Source organism: Salminus brasiliensis, chromosome 8, assembly GCF_030463535.1.
Source record: "Salminus brasiliensis chromosome 8, fSalBra1.hap2, whole genome shotgun sequence".
Classification (NCBI taxonomy): Eukaryota; Metazoa; Chordata; class Actinopteri; order Characiformes; family Bryconidae; genus Salminus; species Salminus brasiliensis.
In genome coordinates, this window is record NC_132885.1 from 22,514,414 (window position 1) to 22,530,496 (window position 16,083).

At 40.8% G+C, this 16,083-nt stretch overlaps 1 protein-coding gene across 1 annotated transcript in view; it reads left to right on the forward strand.

Moving 5' to 3' along the window:
• The window catches only part of clasp1a (cytoplasmic linker associated protein 1a), a 69,882-nt gene that overhangs the window by 16,863 nt on the left and 36,936 nt on the right, over positions 1-16,083 (forward strand). The window contains exons 3-8 of the mRNA XM_072686136.1: positions 2,157-2,235; positions 2,373-2,476; positions 3,285-3,376; positions 3,624-3,699; positions 4,130-4,227; positions 10,532-10,602. Of these exons, the coding sequence (XP_072542237.1) occupies positions 2,157-2,235; positions 2,373-2,476; positions 3,285-3,376; positions 3,624-3,699; positions 4,130-4,227; positions 10,532-10,602 (520 nt within the window). The remainder of the gene's footprint in view (positions 1-2,156; positions 2,236-2,372; positions 2,477-3,284; positions 3,377-3,623; positions 3,700-4,129; positions 4,228-10,531; positions 10,603-16,083) is intronic.

Consider the following 16,083-nt stretch of genomic DNA (forward strand, 5'->3'; position numbering starts at 1 on the left):
ACTGTTTTTCATAATAGAAAGCTGTGGAAAACCAAAGATTAGCAGGAGGTGTGCTAAATAAGTGTCAGTTGAATTGGTCCAACTGCTCCTTTGGGAGAAACACTGCAGATCACAGCCGTTCACAGTGGTTACTGAACCTGAGATCTTAATATTAATAACTGAATAACATGCCTAAGCTTAAGGGGGTTTAAAGTGTGTGTTTGAAGTGAGCCAAGAAACAGAAAGCAGTAGAAACAAAAGCTCAGGGAAGACAATAGCCCTCCTTTCCCAGGCTCTGTGGTGGAAGTGTGTGATAAAAATAGCCATAAAGAGTGTGTTGAAGTCTGCGAGAAGGAGAAGGAGAAGCAGCCATGAGAGGATGGGTTTGAACTGCAGGGCAGTGGGATAAGGGTTTACCATCTGTCTGTCTGTCTGCCTGTCTGTCTTTTGGAAGCAAGCCAGCAGCTGTGGCTGGGAGTGGTCTTTTTGACAGATCAATGATGCAGAGGAAGACCATGCGGTCTTCCTGTACATCTAAACCCACTAACAGGCAGGGAGTGTTACAACGTTGCACAACCCATCACTCCTTACGTGCTGGGAATGGTGAGAAGGAGGCCTTATTTATACATAAAAAAAAGTAGAGCTCTTTTCCTTTGCTTCCTGCAGGCCATTCAGTTTTCCTTAGCTGATGTGGCTTAGCTGTCTCTCATCACCATGATTACTGTAATTCTCCTTTGTCTTAGAACAAAGGATCAGGATTATACTTTCAAGCCCATCTGCTGATGGAGCTAAAGTCGTTGAATCTGTAGGTGCAGGAACCTCCTCCTATAGCAGTGAGTAAATATGCTGAGTGATGATGTAGTAGAAGACTAAAGATAATGTTTTAATGATTTGATTAAAGTATAGAAGGATCATCTTGAATAGATTAACGTCTAGATGTCGCAGCAAGTTGCAGACATTAACATATACATTGTCTTATTCTTGCTTCATCTATGTAACCCGAACACTTAAATTTGTCCAATTTAGGCACACACATGAAAATCACAGCTTGACAAGAGTAGGAATTCATTTATCAGGATTTTTATTATTTAAACTGCATATATTTACAGTCCAGTACTCGAGGACAGTTCAGCATTTCTAGAATAGTTTCCATTGGCCTACTTTTTGAAATCAACCACATTTAACTCAATTTAATTCATCAGCTGAACTGCACTGTGGAGCTCAGGATGGAGTCACTGGGCTGAGTGGTGTCCTCTAGAGGGGTATTTGGTTAGTGGGGTTAGTCTTTACTGTGATTTCCCCATGAGGCACATTAGTGTTACACTTTCTACAAATATCTACAAATGGATCTTTTGGTCATTATCAATGATTATTGTATAACTGATTGATTCCAGCTTTAGCTTTGAAGTGAAATGTCTACTCGACTGAAGCGTACATAGGAAAATGAACAGTTGGAACAGTCATGGAGTCAGGCTTTCGTGCCACAGCATTGATACGATTGCTCTGGCTACAATGAAAGGAACTGTATCTGCTAATAACATTACACCAAACAAAGTGGATTCCGGTTTCAAAACTGGAGGGAAATGGCGTAGGTGTGGGTAGGTGATATGGCGATATTATGGTGAAATGGCAATTTAATAATTTGGCTATACTTGGAAACATTTATGTAATACACAATATGCACCACACTAAAAGTAAATAAATAAATAATCAAACAATAATCGCTGTGATGTGTTCAACATTTCGAACTGCGCTGCACTAAATCCAATAAACCTGGATAATTGTGCTTCTTTTTTAATATTATGTAAGTTTTCTGCAATAATATGAAATGAAAAGCTCATCATATTGTCATATTGCTCACTCCTAGATCTTACTCAGTGTGAATCTGTAGTTTTGTGTTCATATTGAAAGTGATTGAATATATTTGTGCGTTAAAATATGTAACTGTAAACAGAGTGGAAATAGCTGTGTGTGAGTGTGTGTGAGAAATCTGTGAATCTGTGACGTCTCTGTGGGTGATGCTGATTTAAATTCAAGATATTTTTGGTAGTTGGATATTTCTCTAGTCTATGAATCACCATAATAATACTGGAATAGTTTGACCTCTGATACCTAGAAACCAATGTTTTTGCCATCTTTGCTAATGTTGCTTTTTCCTCCCCCCTCTCTTACTCTAGTTGGCTCTGCTGGGAATGGACATATTGTCTGCCTTTGTGACACGATTGCAAGACCGTTTTCGGACCCAAATTGGAACAGGTAACGTAGGAAAGCGACGTCTGTCTCTCTATACATATATGGAATGCTCGTTGTAAATGCTAAGTATGTAATTTATCACTCGCTTTTGGCTGTTTGCGGTGTATTGGCTGTTTACATCTTGTTTTCTGTGCTTGCAGTTTTACCTAGCTTAATTGATCGGTTAGGCGATTCCAAAGATCAAGTCAGAGACCAGGACCAGACGCTGCTGCTAAAGATTATGGACCAGGCTGCTAACCCTCAGGTACCTGGAAACAAGCAGCCTACCTACAAAGTGGTGAAAACAAGTCCGATAATGAATCTGAATGGGTGGGCAGGGATGCTGGGGTAATTCTTTGCTGCAGGTCCAAATCATTACATTTTGCCTATAATTATGCTTTTAAGACTATGTAAGAACCACCTGCGTCCAAAACCACATGCTAGGGTACTGTAAATACTGTGCTAATGGTGGTAGGGCTGTGTTTGAAAAAATCTTTTGGGCAACATTTGTAAGTGATTTATTGACTGTACAAGTTTATTTGTAATGATGCATAATAAACCGTGTAACACTCTGTTATGCAAATGATTTTACACAAATTATTACCTAAATTTTGTTAGTGTGTAATTGGCAGCACTTTGATTTGTGTGTGTGTTTTTTAAAGCATTGTAACTGATCTCGGTCAAGCTTGCCTCTTGTTCGGTAGTAGACATCTCAGGCGCTAGAGGTTCTACTAATCAGTAATTTCAGACGAAGCGGTGTTAAATAATTTGCGTAACAGGGTGGCAACAAACTGGAAATTGTGCATTATTACAACTAATAATGCAACTATTGGTTATTTTTAAAAAATGTCCTTTGTACATCTGGTGTATCGCATCATATCATGAAGTTTCTGCCAGTATCCAGCTTTAAATGGTGGTGGTGGTTATCCTGGGAGATTTCCTAAAGGACAAATTGCACTTGGTTAATGGGCAATATCCCAGGCCCGCAAAGGAAGGAGTTGTCAGATCCTTAATAAGATTAGCATTCATTAAATTAAATTGATACCAGTGCATTTGTGTGATTGTCCTTCCAGTATGTGTGGGACCGAATGCTGGGGGGATTTAAACACAAAAACAACAGGACTAGAGAAGGAGTCTGTCTTTGTCTCATTGCAACACTAAACACGTAAGTCTCTGAAAAGTCATTGCTTTTAATCATTGGTTTTATTCTCATGCTAGCCTTAATCTAATCTGTGTATGACGATAGCCAGTAAGTAGGGCACTTTGTTATTAGCTGTAATGTGGCTTTTATTAATTACTGACAAACAAATTATACACTTTTAAATGCAAATAGTCTCATAAAACATATTTTTCTTCTTTGGTTGTAGATCAGTAGATGGAATCTGTTCATTTCTGTCTCTCTTCTGTTTCAGATATGGTGCCCAGGGTTTAACCCTCAGCAAAATTGTACCACATATATGTAATCTACTAGGCGACCCCACAAGTCAGGTAGGCTTTCTTTTATGTGTGTATTTGTTTTGAGCATTGGTGTTTACATGGCCTTAAGTGCTCCTTGTTTAAAGACTAATGACTGACTTGTGAGATAATAGTCTTCATATGGGCTTATTAAAAATTCAAAACTTTCTCTGGATCAAAACACATCCATTTCTGTTTTTCTGTGAGCCACAGTGCCCCCTGGTGGTTGTTTTGAAACATTTCTGGAACTGAGCATTTTATTGTAGGACATGTCTGCAGTTTTTAGTAATTAAATACAAAGTACACACAATTTCTCTCCACCAGAAGTGTTGAGAAACCACTACCAAGGCTGTCTATAGTTGGTAGCTTCTGTTTCAAAGAGAATTATGTTCTGTGTTCGCTTATGCTCTTGGGTAAGTACTAATTTATAATGTACTTAAGACCTCCTTGATGTCTTACCCAGGTGAGGGACAGTGCCATGAATTGCCTTGTGGAAATATATAGACATGTTGGGGAGCGAGTTAGGGTGGACCTCAGCAAAAAAGGATTGCCACAGTCCAGGTGAGAGACACCACTTTTGTCTTTACACTCTACATCCCACATTGCTGCACAGTCAGCCGATCAGCTCTCCTTTTACAGAATAATAAAAACGATGCCTATAGATATACAGTATATGCTATGCTACATATATGCTATACATATTTGGTCAAGGTTTTGAACTATACATTTTATTTAGGAGATTTAATTCCAGCAAACCAAAGTCTTTAAAAAATCCAAAAAATACTTCACTTGAACTGATGAGCACTTAATTGCGGTCATCTTTAATTAGTGAGGCATAAAACTGCTTTCGGAAATATAACTGATTGCAGGTTTACAGTTAAGCTGCTTCTTCAGTTAGGTTCATTTTGCCAGATGTGAACACTCTACTCGTACTTGACTGGTCCACCAAACCTCCAACAAGCTTGTATTTGGTGAACCCTGGTTGAGGCTTTTAAGGCTACTCTGGCCTGCACTAAAAAGACCATCAGAACTCGCCTAATGTTTCATCTAGCAGAACATCAGTGCTGTATTGTCTGCTCAGCCTGGTTGTCTAACATTTTACATATGCTTGTATCATTCTTGCCACAATTACTGCTGCTAATAATGATAGATGTGCATAAAAGAATTTTGGCACGTGGACCACAGAACGTTTTTGTTAATTACATCCAGGCATCAGTGACCTGAAAAGGCTAATTATCACATTTTTCCACTTACCATAAGCATATTTGATGTGCCAAGATGTTTACTTGCGTCAGTGTGAACTGGAGTTACTGGTTTAATGTAAGAAGAAAATTTAAGTTTGATCTTTTTCAATGATGGACTAAAACCGGTCAATCAATTTACATTGATCAGCAACATTAAAACCACTGTCAGGTAAGTTGAATAACATTGATTATCTCATTACAGTGGCATCTGTCAAGGCGTGGGCTATATTAGTCAACAAGTTGATGTGTTGGAAACAGAAAAAATGGGCAAGTGTGAAGATCTGAGCCGCTTTGACAAGGGTCAAATTGTGATGGCTAGACGACTGGGTCAGGGCTTCTCCAAAATGGCAGGTCTTGTGGGGTGAAGTCCATTCTTTGATGAGTCAGAGCTGTGTTGGTGGCACTAGTGGGACCTACACAATAAAAAGTGGGGGTTTGTGTTATGAATGATGGATGTTTATTAATCTGGCAGCTATAATGCATAACAACAGACGTCAAACATGTCTTGGCTTATTAATCACATTTGGTGTAAGGGGGGAAATGTAGATTTTTACAAGAACTATTCTTTTAATTTAAGAATCTGCATGGTGCCCATGTTCTTACACCGATGTAGCGTGAAACAAATTAAAGCAATAGTGAAGACACTATTGGATGGGCCCCATTTACACCTGGCATTAACATGCATCTTGAGTGATCGATCATAAGTGTTCAACAGAAAGTAAAGGTGTGAAAAGGGGTACAGTGCATTTTGAGGATTCTGACTGACCATTCGGAAGTGGTCAGAGACACATATGACCACATTATTCTAGTAAGACAAGACAAGACAACCATATTCAAAATTTGTGTTAGACACAGATGGATTTTTGCTTCCGCCATCAGTGCAGTGAACACACACCAGTGAAACACACACAGTGACAGTGAGCACACATGCCCGGAGTGGTGGGCAGCCATTGCTGCGGTGTCCGGGGAGCAGAGAGGGTGAAGGGCCTTGCTCAAGAGCCCAACATTGGCAACTTGCAGGGCCCGGTTATCGAACCCACAACTCTGTCATCAATAGCCTGGTGTTCTAACCGCTGAGCCACCACTGCCCCGTAGTAGTGTGAACACCAAAGCACCCTGATGCATCCCCGACAGTAAAGCACCGCCCGCATCAACGGCGTCACTGCCCCAGCAGTATGTACCAACCTGAGACCACTCCGTCCGCCGCCTGCATGAGTCAGCAGAGCTTACTAAAATAACAAACTAACTAATGGAGAATGGCGACACTCATGGCTGATACACAAGCGCAACTAGATCAGTTAATTAATTATTAGTGTGTGCCATGCACCCTTCTCCAGGTATCTGTGCATGTACCTAAAAAATTTACAAATGTGCAATACACAATCAGAGAGTGCAGTGCATAGGAAGCACTAATGTAAAGCCCAGAATGTGTCCCTAATTACAGCTTGTCTCACTACATGGGCATTGGAAATCAATAAAGACCTGCTCCAAGCCTCTGGCCAGTGCTCTGCTTTTTAGGTCCAACTTCAGCTCTTTCGTGTGACAGCTGGACTCCTCTCCAGCCTCTCATGTCCTTTAGTGTTTGGTAAGGGGTACAGTAAATTGAATCAACTGTAATGGTCAGATTAACTCCTCTACTCCCTGCCCTGTGCTGAGGAACAGCTGCGTCGAACACATGCACAGTAAGAGGAAATCCAGTCAGGGTGATTCATAGCTGCTGTAAGAGCTGTTGTGCCCTCTGAGCTGTTACTTTTGGACAGGCCCATGTAAAACATCTACTGGGCACTGACCACAAGCGAAGGACACACACAGATGAGGACAACATGCCATTTATATATACATTTTTGAGGCCTGATTGTGCCTATAAAGTCTGTGTCTTTTAGCTTCTCATTGAGACTGGGGTCAGCCTAAAGGGAGCATCTGTTCTTCAGATCCTGTCATTAGTGTTTTTAAGGCTGTGAGAGATTCTTTTAGACCCTGCCTGGGGGGCAAAAGCATGACACTGGAGCAGCTCTGTGATCAGCTGTTTTCATATATTTTCTATTTCCCCTTCACAGGGGATTACCGGCACAAATATCACAATACTTTAAGGCACATTTAATTGATTTATTTTCACAGTATATTTTGTATTATGATGTTTCTGTTAACTTATTATTTTTTAGTTATTTTTTTAACCAATTTGGATCACCACTTATCCAACCCATGTATATTCTCCCCATCATATGCAATGATCCTGACACTGGGAGGGTGAAGACTAACACGTGCCTTCAACACATGCCCAGCCAGCCAGCACCTCTTTTTCAGAACCCCGACATTTTAACATCACCTCCGAGGAATATATGTTGGTTCTGGTTCTGATATGTTGGCCAGCAGACGCCAGTTCTGGCCAGCATTGCACTAGAGTAATGTGAGGAGAACGTGCCATCCACCCACCCAGGAGAGAGCAAGCCCACTTCTGCTCTCTCAGTGCCCTGGCTACCGATAGCTAGCAGCAGTGTATTTTAAAAAATGCTGTCAAAAGTTAAACTTGGTACAATGATTCTTTTTTTTCTTCAGATTTTGCTGCAATACATCCAATAAAAAATACAATACAGATAAGTTTCATATTGGCCACATATCCTAGGTAGGCAATTCCTGTAAATAAATGTCGTCATCATTGATTTTGCCTTTGACTTTTTTGGGAGGATGTCTACTGTGAGATTTTGTCCCCTAATATGACGGATTTGCATTTAAAAATTCAGAATATGATTTTCCACCTGGTTAAATCTTTTGTCATTTGCTTTCTTATGGTTTTTAAGTATTTCACATATGGGGCTGCACTGTGAGTCTTATTTCTTGTTGTATCTTGGTATGAGTTTCCACAATAGACACGTCATTAAGTGCTGCAGTGACTGAATGGATCAAGCTCAAACAAGGGCTCATCAGCTACAGTGTACTCCACCTGTCAGTCAGTTTTCTTGCAGCGCTGCAGTGTATGTGCTCCTTGTTTTCCAGTATTTAGTTTCCTCGTCTGTGCTTTATCTGTCCGTTTTCCCCTTGTTTACATTTAGCCTTTCCCTTGCCGTTAACACTTCCTAGCCCTTCCTAGATGTAGCTCAGCTTGGCTGTAACTGTGCCCTAGCCGCTAAGCTCCAGGGCTAGTTTGTGTTTAAGTTTTAGTTTTTAGCTGCTGCTGCTGTTTTCTTTTAAGTGTTCTTGTCCGGGTATTCAGTAGTATGGTATTGTCATTAAACCCTCCACTAGTATCCAATTACCTGACTCTTTCTGTAACAGTACAGTGCATAAAAAAGTAAGTGTTTAGTTTAGTGTTAGTGTAATCAGTAATGTATTCCCTATAGTATCATGATTGCTGGCAGCCTTATCAGACATCCCATTTTATGTCCATATCATGCCGCCATAATTTAGCATACCGTTACGCAAATCTTCAGTGGTTGTGCAGTCTTGCCCTTTATGTGCCATAATAATAGCAATCTTTTTTGATCCATTTAAGAAAGAAGAGCTCTTAATTAGATTAGTGCCATTTTCTTGGTGGTCTCCCAGTTGGGGACTGTGGACCCAGTTCCTAATCCTTTTTACTTTGCGAGATTGCTACACAATTAAAAAGGATTGAATTGAAATACTTAAATTCAATTTGTATGTTACAAAAGAATCCTTAGTTTGTGTGACTCAATCTGCAGTTATTTTTCCATAACTTTTTTAAATGCAGCGTCCAAACAAAAGGAACCCATCAAAGGTATCGTTGCAGCAAGAACCCATCAAACTGACAGCGCAGTCTCTGTCGCATTAGAGGGAAATCAAATGTAATTGACTGATTTAGAGGCTAATGTTAGGGACGCAAAAATGCTTTAAAGGCTCCACCTCATTGAGTAGTTTCTCCTTGTCTGAAAGACTGCTACTCTTACCACAGTGTTTTTGTTGAGATGCAGCATCCTATGACACTGAATAATAGTGCTGGCTGATATGACCTTAAATCCTCACTTACAATTAATGTATGAAAGTTTAAGCTGCTCGAGCTTTATTTATTTATATATTTTTTCTTATCCCCATCATTGACTGTGGCAGGGTTTAGCATTTCTCTTGAGCTGCAACAGCTAACCAACAATGTGACCATGCAGATTTCTGTCTGTCTGTCAGCTTGTTTGTTCAGTGGTAAGGAACAGAGTAATGTTGAATAAAATAGCTGATAACCGAGCTTGAATCCAGTTCATGTAATGCACATCCTAATAAGTCTAGAGTTCCTGTGTCAGTACATTTGGAAGAGTCTGAACAGGAGGGGGGGGGGGCATTTTCTCCTCTCTGAACTGTATAGAAAACGTTCTAATGGCAAAATTCTGCTTTGCCCTGTCAGGAAGTCGAAGGTACTGTTCCATCTAGCACAGCAGAAAGAGCTTGCAGAGAGTTGGAAAGAACCAGCTCTCGTCTGCAGTGCCCTGGGGAAGTATGTCTGACTCACTCATCTCTGATTGAGCTGAGTTCTGAGAGGGTGTAGGAGGAATTTTTCTGGAGGTGTCCAGAATGTGAATCTTTTGTGGTGGGGGTGCACTCAGGGAAGGGTCTGGTGGTTTGTGCTGCGTCTTCATTCGAGGTTGGAACACTTCTGGCCTGCACAGGGTAGACAAAGGTATTAACTCCCTGCCTAGGCAAAAATATACCAATAGGTCTTGAACATTATATTTGCCTACCTATAATATGTTTAGATGCTAACTTGCTCTAGTTATTAGGCACCTGTCACTTCTATTGCTTTGCTTCCCCTCAAATATACTGTGACATTTAATGACATTAAAGGGAAATACTGAAGGGTATTTTTAAAGAATGGGGAAGTACGTATAATTAAGCATACCATGCTATATCTTATTTTGTTAACAAGCTGCTGGGCCTCAATAATCAATACTGACCTCAATTTTAAGCCCTCTCTGCAACCTTTCATTTTCACCGAACCTTTCAGTACGATGGCTATGACCGTTTAAGGCTAGATTACATTCAGTGCCTTATTGTAGTTATTGTAGAAGGTCATAGTTTTGGTGTTTTAGGTAACTACTATAGTACAACACTATAGTACAGTGTGGTAAAAAAAAAAAAACTTTACTATAACATAGGGTTTTATGATGTGAGACAATTGTTGTTACTCTCTTATACTGTAAGTGATCTAATGGTTACAAAATAGAAACTTGGTTGAAAACTTGATGATTTTAAGTTATTTTAAATCTCTTGGCCATTTGGACCCCCTTTTCCATCAGAGGTGGACCCCTGAAAGTATTACTTTCAGAATGTGAAATGTCTACTGAAACACACTCACTCGTTCTGAAGGTTTCAGGTAGTAATAGACTCACCTTTGTACACACTGAGTTTAATGCTGCATATTGTATTTATGCAACATACCTGGCAGCAACCTTCAGTCATATGGACATGGTTCTTAGAATCAGGGGGTCATGACTTTACAAAGCACAGCTATTATTGGAATGCCCTCAGACTATGTTGCTTTAGGTACTTGTAGATTTGCAAAAGTAACCATTATTATTCAGAGTGTGTCTGTAGTTTACTGAAGTGTTGAAAACTGATATAAAGGCATCTCTTGTGTTTTTGAAGAAGAAATTAACCTGTTCTCTCCTCTCCTTTTTCAGATTGAATGTGATTTTTGGCAGATTTGATGAAGTCCAAAGATCTGGGAACATGATCCTCTCTTCTGGCTCAGGTAAGATGTTTAGAGGTCTACTAACAGGTGTGCAGTGTTATCTGTAAGCATGCTTGAATGAATCCCAACACTACCACAAGGTAAAGGTGATGATTTTAGTTGACTATGGCTCGTGGAAGAACTTTATTGGAATAAGGCTTTATTGGAATAAGTATGAGCTTGTACTTGTACTGTGGCTGTGTTTTAGCACTGATTGTTCAAGGGGGAAAAATCTAAAAGTGCCAGAGAATGCATTCATGTATTTTAAGTTGTTAATAAGGTAAAACTGGTTTTACACCTCCTTTTACCATTTTATGATTTGGCCTTAATGCTCCATAAAACTCTTTTTATGTAAGAAAATAAACATGTCCATTCTAAATACTGTAACGATCATTGCCCACATACTTCAGTGCATCCTTTATGTTGGCATAAATGTGGAGTAGTATGTCTAGAGGGCAGTTTAGTGGCAAATGTTTCTGACACCACAAACATGACAACAATGGAGGAGGTTGTGATGATGTTCTTCCAACAACAAATATGTCATGTCCAAATGCCAGTGGTTGTGTCTCACTTGAATTACTGGCTACACTGCCGCTACATTTTCTGATGTGCTGAGCATAAATTTGTTTTTATGTTTATGGTGGGCTTGTGATTTTAATTTGATGAGCTCTTCTCTGAATGAGCTGGTTTATGTCACCACAACAGCTCAAGGACACCACGTAGCATAGCCAAGCATAGCATACAGTAGCGTAGCATTGGTTTCAGCACTAGATCAAGACCATTGTGCTTGTCTTTTGTAATTATTCCCAAGTCTGACCGGATAATGTCGCTGACCTCGTGGTTATCCCCTCTGCACACAATTGTACAGTTAGCTAGCTAAAAAGAGGGTTAGCTTTTGGTCTTGCACGGGTACCCACAGCAGTCCTTGACTGAGCGCTGTTTCCGACGGTCACACCCAAAGCATTTTACAGAGCCCTAGACCTTGAAAGGCTTTGTCTAGTGGACTGGATGTTTGTACGATGAAACGATGAAAGTAAAATCACTCAAGACTGTTGCGTAGGAGTTTTGTCATTGTGGAATTGGCTCATTTTATAACTCTGTTTTAGTTTGCTGGAATTATTCTTGAATGAGAGAACTATGCAGCTTAGTTTTTAGTCATAATTTGAGATGGTGTGTAATCTTAAAGTAATGCTTGATACTTGCCTAGATTAGAGTGCTCATGTTGGATATTTAGCTTTCTTTTATGTTTTTTGTAATGACCTCCTGTGTTGGTAAAGCTTTTACTGGTTCTATTTCTGACTAAATTAAAGACTCCACCTCCCCTCTTTTAAGCTGGTAACAGTAACTTTCTCCATGAAAGCAGAGTGTGTTATATTTTGAATTTGAGTGGGGAATAAAGATGAAGCATTTTCACTAGGCTCAAGGTTGTTCTACTTGTCTCTGCCAGAAGGGTGTGTGTCTGTGTCTCTATCCCTCATGTTTTGTGTTGGGCTAAGAGCCAGGGTTGCAGGCTGCTCAGTAGTTACTGTGCCTACGGGAGGGTCTTACTGGGGCCTTGATATGTCACATTCTCTCCGCGCAGGGGGAAGTAGTAGGTGAGAAGGCAAACGAGTGCACATGGCATTTAGTTTGTGTATTGTAGGTGGCTAAGAAGTGGTCCATTGTAGATCCACAATGGAGCCAACTCATTTTCCCCCCTCAGAATGACATTTTGTTCTTGGTGGCACTGTTGTGTTAAACCACAATATTGTTGTCGGTATGGAATGTGCCCCTGTAGATGGCATTGTTTGGAAACGGATGATCCATATCTGTGCTTTATCAAAAGCAAGGAAAACTGTGTACAAGCTTGTGCACTAGGGGCATAAGGATGCAAGTGTTTCCCAATACAGAGGTCAATATTAGAAATGATTCCACAGAGTCTGATTACAGTGGCACCTGTGAAGAGGTGGGATATGCATATTATGCAGCAAGTGAGCAGTCAGTTCTTGAAGTCATTTTGTTGCCCAAGTCCTTGTAACAGGACTTGCTGCTAATATATTGATGTCAGGCACAACAGGAGACCTTCAGAGGTCTTGACCCTGACTTAGCTGGTCAAAGCACGTTTTGGTAGCATGAGGCAACTTGCACAGTATTAGGCAGGTGGTTAGATGGTTTTAGTGTTATGAGTGATCAGTGGATATTACACAGTGTTTCATCTGAAATTCTCTTCTAGCTTCACCCTCTATTTACTTCAGTGTTCCAAACTTTCTCCATTTGGATCATATGGCCTATTTGTCTGAGGTCTTCAGGGCTCTCTCATCTCTTTGGCATGGTGTTCCTTGCTGGACAAGCTGTGCTGACTGGTTATTAACTGAAGCGCCAATGCTGGCAACTCTTACATTTCATTGCATTATCAGAGAGGGGACACCTGCAGACCAAAGAAATAAAAGAAGTAACATTTTTTTTGTTGGTTTTTCTTTACAAGCTCACACTTTTCGTGGCACTGCATGAGAGACCCTTGGAATGGACAGAGGTCCATATCAATAAAGTTCTCAGTATGCCGTTTCAAATGGGATTTTCACAGTTGCACCGTTACTATATTTATATCATAGGGTGAGACCAGCCTAAGGCTCCCACCTCATAACACGAGCGCTCAGATTTGGCAAGACTTGCTGTTCCACACTCACACTTCTTTGCCATGAAGACAAATAGCCTGAGCTGCTCGACACTCCTCTGTAATGAGTGGCTTCATTTGGAAGCTCTCTAACTGTGTAGTTTCCTTCATGGTTGCCAGGAGACCAGATTTGTTTCATAATTCTGGGGGATCTGCTTCGGTTTTCTCATCTTGCAGCATAAGTGTTAGCATGGCTAACCCTTGCATACGCCATACTGACCTAGATACTCAAACAGCTCTTAATTCTAGGAGCTCAGACTACTTTGAAAGCCCACTGAACACCGAGGATTAGTTTATTGATGGCTCTCCTCAGTCTAACTTGTCCTTGCATATAAAGCTTTGCTTCTTAGTACTGGACTTTCAAACGCTTCAGTAATGTCCTGCAACAGGACTTGTCTTTCATTTGGCTGGTAATATTCCAACCGCTTCTAAATCTGCTGTCCTAGGCCTGGGGCATCCGGACGTTTCGTTTCCTGTGGAGAGGAGTGAGGGCAGCGCTTTGCTCACCGATACCGGCTTACCCTCTGAGCACCCTGATGCAGTTTACATAAGGAAGTGAAAGGAGAGCACACGGGTTAAAGCGACTGTTTACGTAGCCACCTTACAATTCCGGCACGTGGCTGTAGACGCGGCTCCAGCCTTTCAATGCGAGAGTGGGGTGGCTTTTGTCTTGGGTGCAGTCACAAGACTAAAGCGGTAGGAAGGAAAGGGAGGGAGGGGGGCCAGGAGACTAAAGAGAGAGAGTGAGAGAGGGAGGCTGTGAAGGAACTGGGGCAGTGCTTTCTGCATGTTCTCTCAGCCTGCTGTATGAGTGAACAAGGAGCTTGTGCTATGACAACCGGGGAAGGTAAGAATCAGAACCCAGTACCGTCTCTAGTTTAACAGACAATGAAGGAACTGCCTGGGGATTAATCTCTCTTAGAAACTGCTCAGCTGCTCTGAACAAGTGTGTGTGTGTGGTGGAAGAGAGGCATGCGGCATGTTTACATGTCAACATGTTCATTTAGTAGTCTGTAGATTTTCATCAGTCTCAGGAGCCTTATTTCCTGCATCTTTACCAGCCTTCATCTTGTTTGAAAAAAAGGAACATTATGGTAGGTGAAGTTGATGCACCCCAAATAGAGTCAGCCATGAAATCTGATCTATAGTGAATGGGACTAGTTAGTTCTCTGTTTAAATGACAGCTTCATCATCACAGGGTGTTTCTTTTCAGTGTTTTAGCTAAGGAAGAGAAAAGTCGTCACATAAATCCATAATGTGTCCGACTGTTCTATATTAGGAGCAGTGTGAGGTGTTAATAGAGATAAATGTTTGTCATTTGTCTTGTCAATTAAATTACATAACATTTTAAACCAGTTGTTATGGAATTCTGTTTTTAATGAGCTAGAAAGATGGCTGCGTGAGCTAGAAAGTCCAATGTCCTGCAGTCGTTCTGTTGACCGATCATGTTTCGGGTTGATAAATAGCTCATTGAATCTTTTAAAGGGCCTCTAACCGTATGTCCATACCACTCATTCAAATCTTAAGCTGCAAAATAATAGAGCCTAATATGTTAAAACATCATTGTTTTTGTGATTCCATGAAAGCCATTGCATGTACACACACCTCTCTGCAGCCTGCAGCAGTGACCCATCAGGGTTAGCATAGGTTAGCTTTATTTTTTGCATGGTATCAACTACACTGTATTACTGGCTAGTGTTGCTCTAGTCCTGTTTTTAGCTCAAAGTTAGGTAAAATTGGGTTCTAGGCTACAAGCTAACCTGGCCACTTTCATATACTCCCAAAGTAATCGTTCCGTTTAGCCATAAATGGCTTGCGCTAGTGGGCTGGGTGTGAATATAATGTGCCAAGACTGTTAGGTAACAGTGTTATGATTTTAGACTTTAGCTTTAGCTAGATTTTCTTTTTAATGAAGAGAGGGCCCTGTTAGAACTTTCACGGTATATTTCTTTCAAACTTATTTATTCAGACAATGGGATTGTGTTCACGTTGATTATTATGGGTGGGAGAAAAATTGTATTCTTGGATGCATCTTGTTGTGGACGTAGACGATTCTGAATCGATTCACAAATGTCAAACAATTCTCAAAATGTTAATGTTGACTGAACACAAAAGGTGGCACTTGGAAATATGGAAGTGCATCACTGGACAGTCAGTGCTGCGCACATAAGAGACACAAGATGGGTGAGTGAGGTTTTTTTTGTTGTTGTTGTTGTTGCTTCCAGACGACCATTGAGCAAGCAATGTCAATGTTTTCATCCAACTCTGAAAGGGTGAAGTGATTTACAGACTCTATCGCAAATTTATTTCTAAGGATTTGCATCTGTATCCACTCGTGGCGAGCCAGGTGTTGGGAATATGAAGGGTTAAGGCTTTGGAACGCATTGCATGATAGAAATTGTAGTGTGTTTAGCTGTAGTTGGTTGGCCACACTTTAAAACCTGTTCTGACCATAGAGCTAGTGACTGGGTCATGACAAGAAGTCAAGAAGCTGAAATCAGGAACGGTGACACAGGGCTTTCACGCTTTACACTTTGGAGCTGAGATACAGCAGCATCCTTTCTTGAAGATATTTTACTGACACCAGGATCTCCAAAACAAAAGACATTGAATCGTTGAAGAAAGCAGGTGGGGTAGTTGTAAACTGATGCGTGGACATGGGTGCAGTAGCAGAGGAACGGCAGATTGCGAAGAAAGATTTAGTTCTACAACCTGTGAAATTTGATGCCTGCATGTTAAACCTGGCCTCTCAGGCTTTATTGATCTGTTTTATTAATAAAAATATTGGAAGTGTATTGATGAGGGATCAAGATGTACTAATCATTTCATAATCCCATCACAGCCCTCTG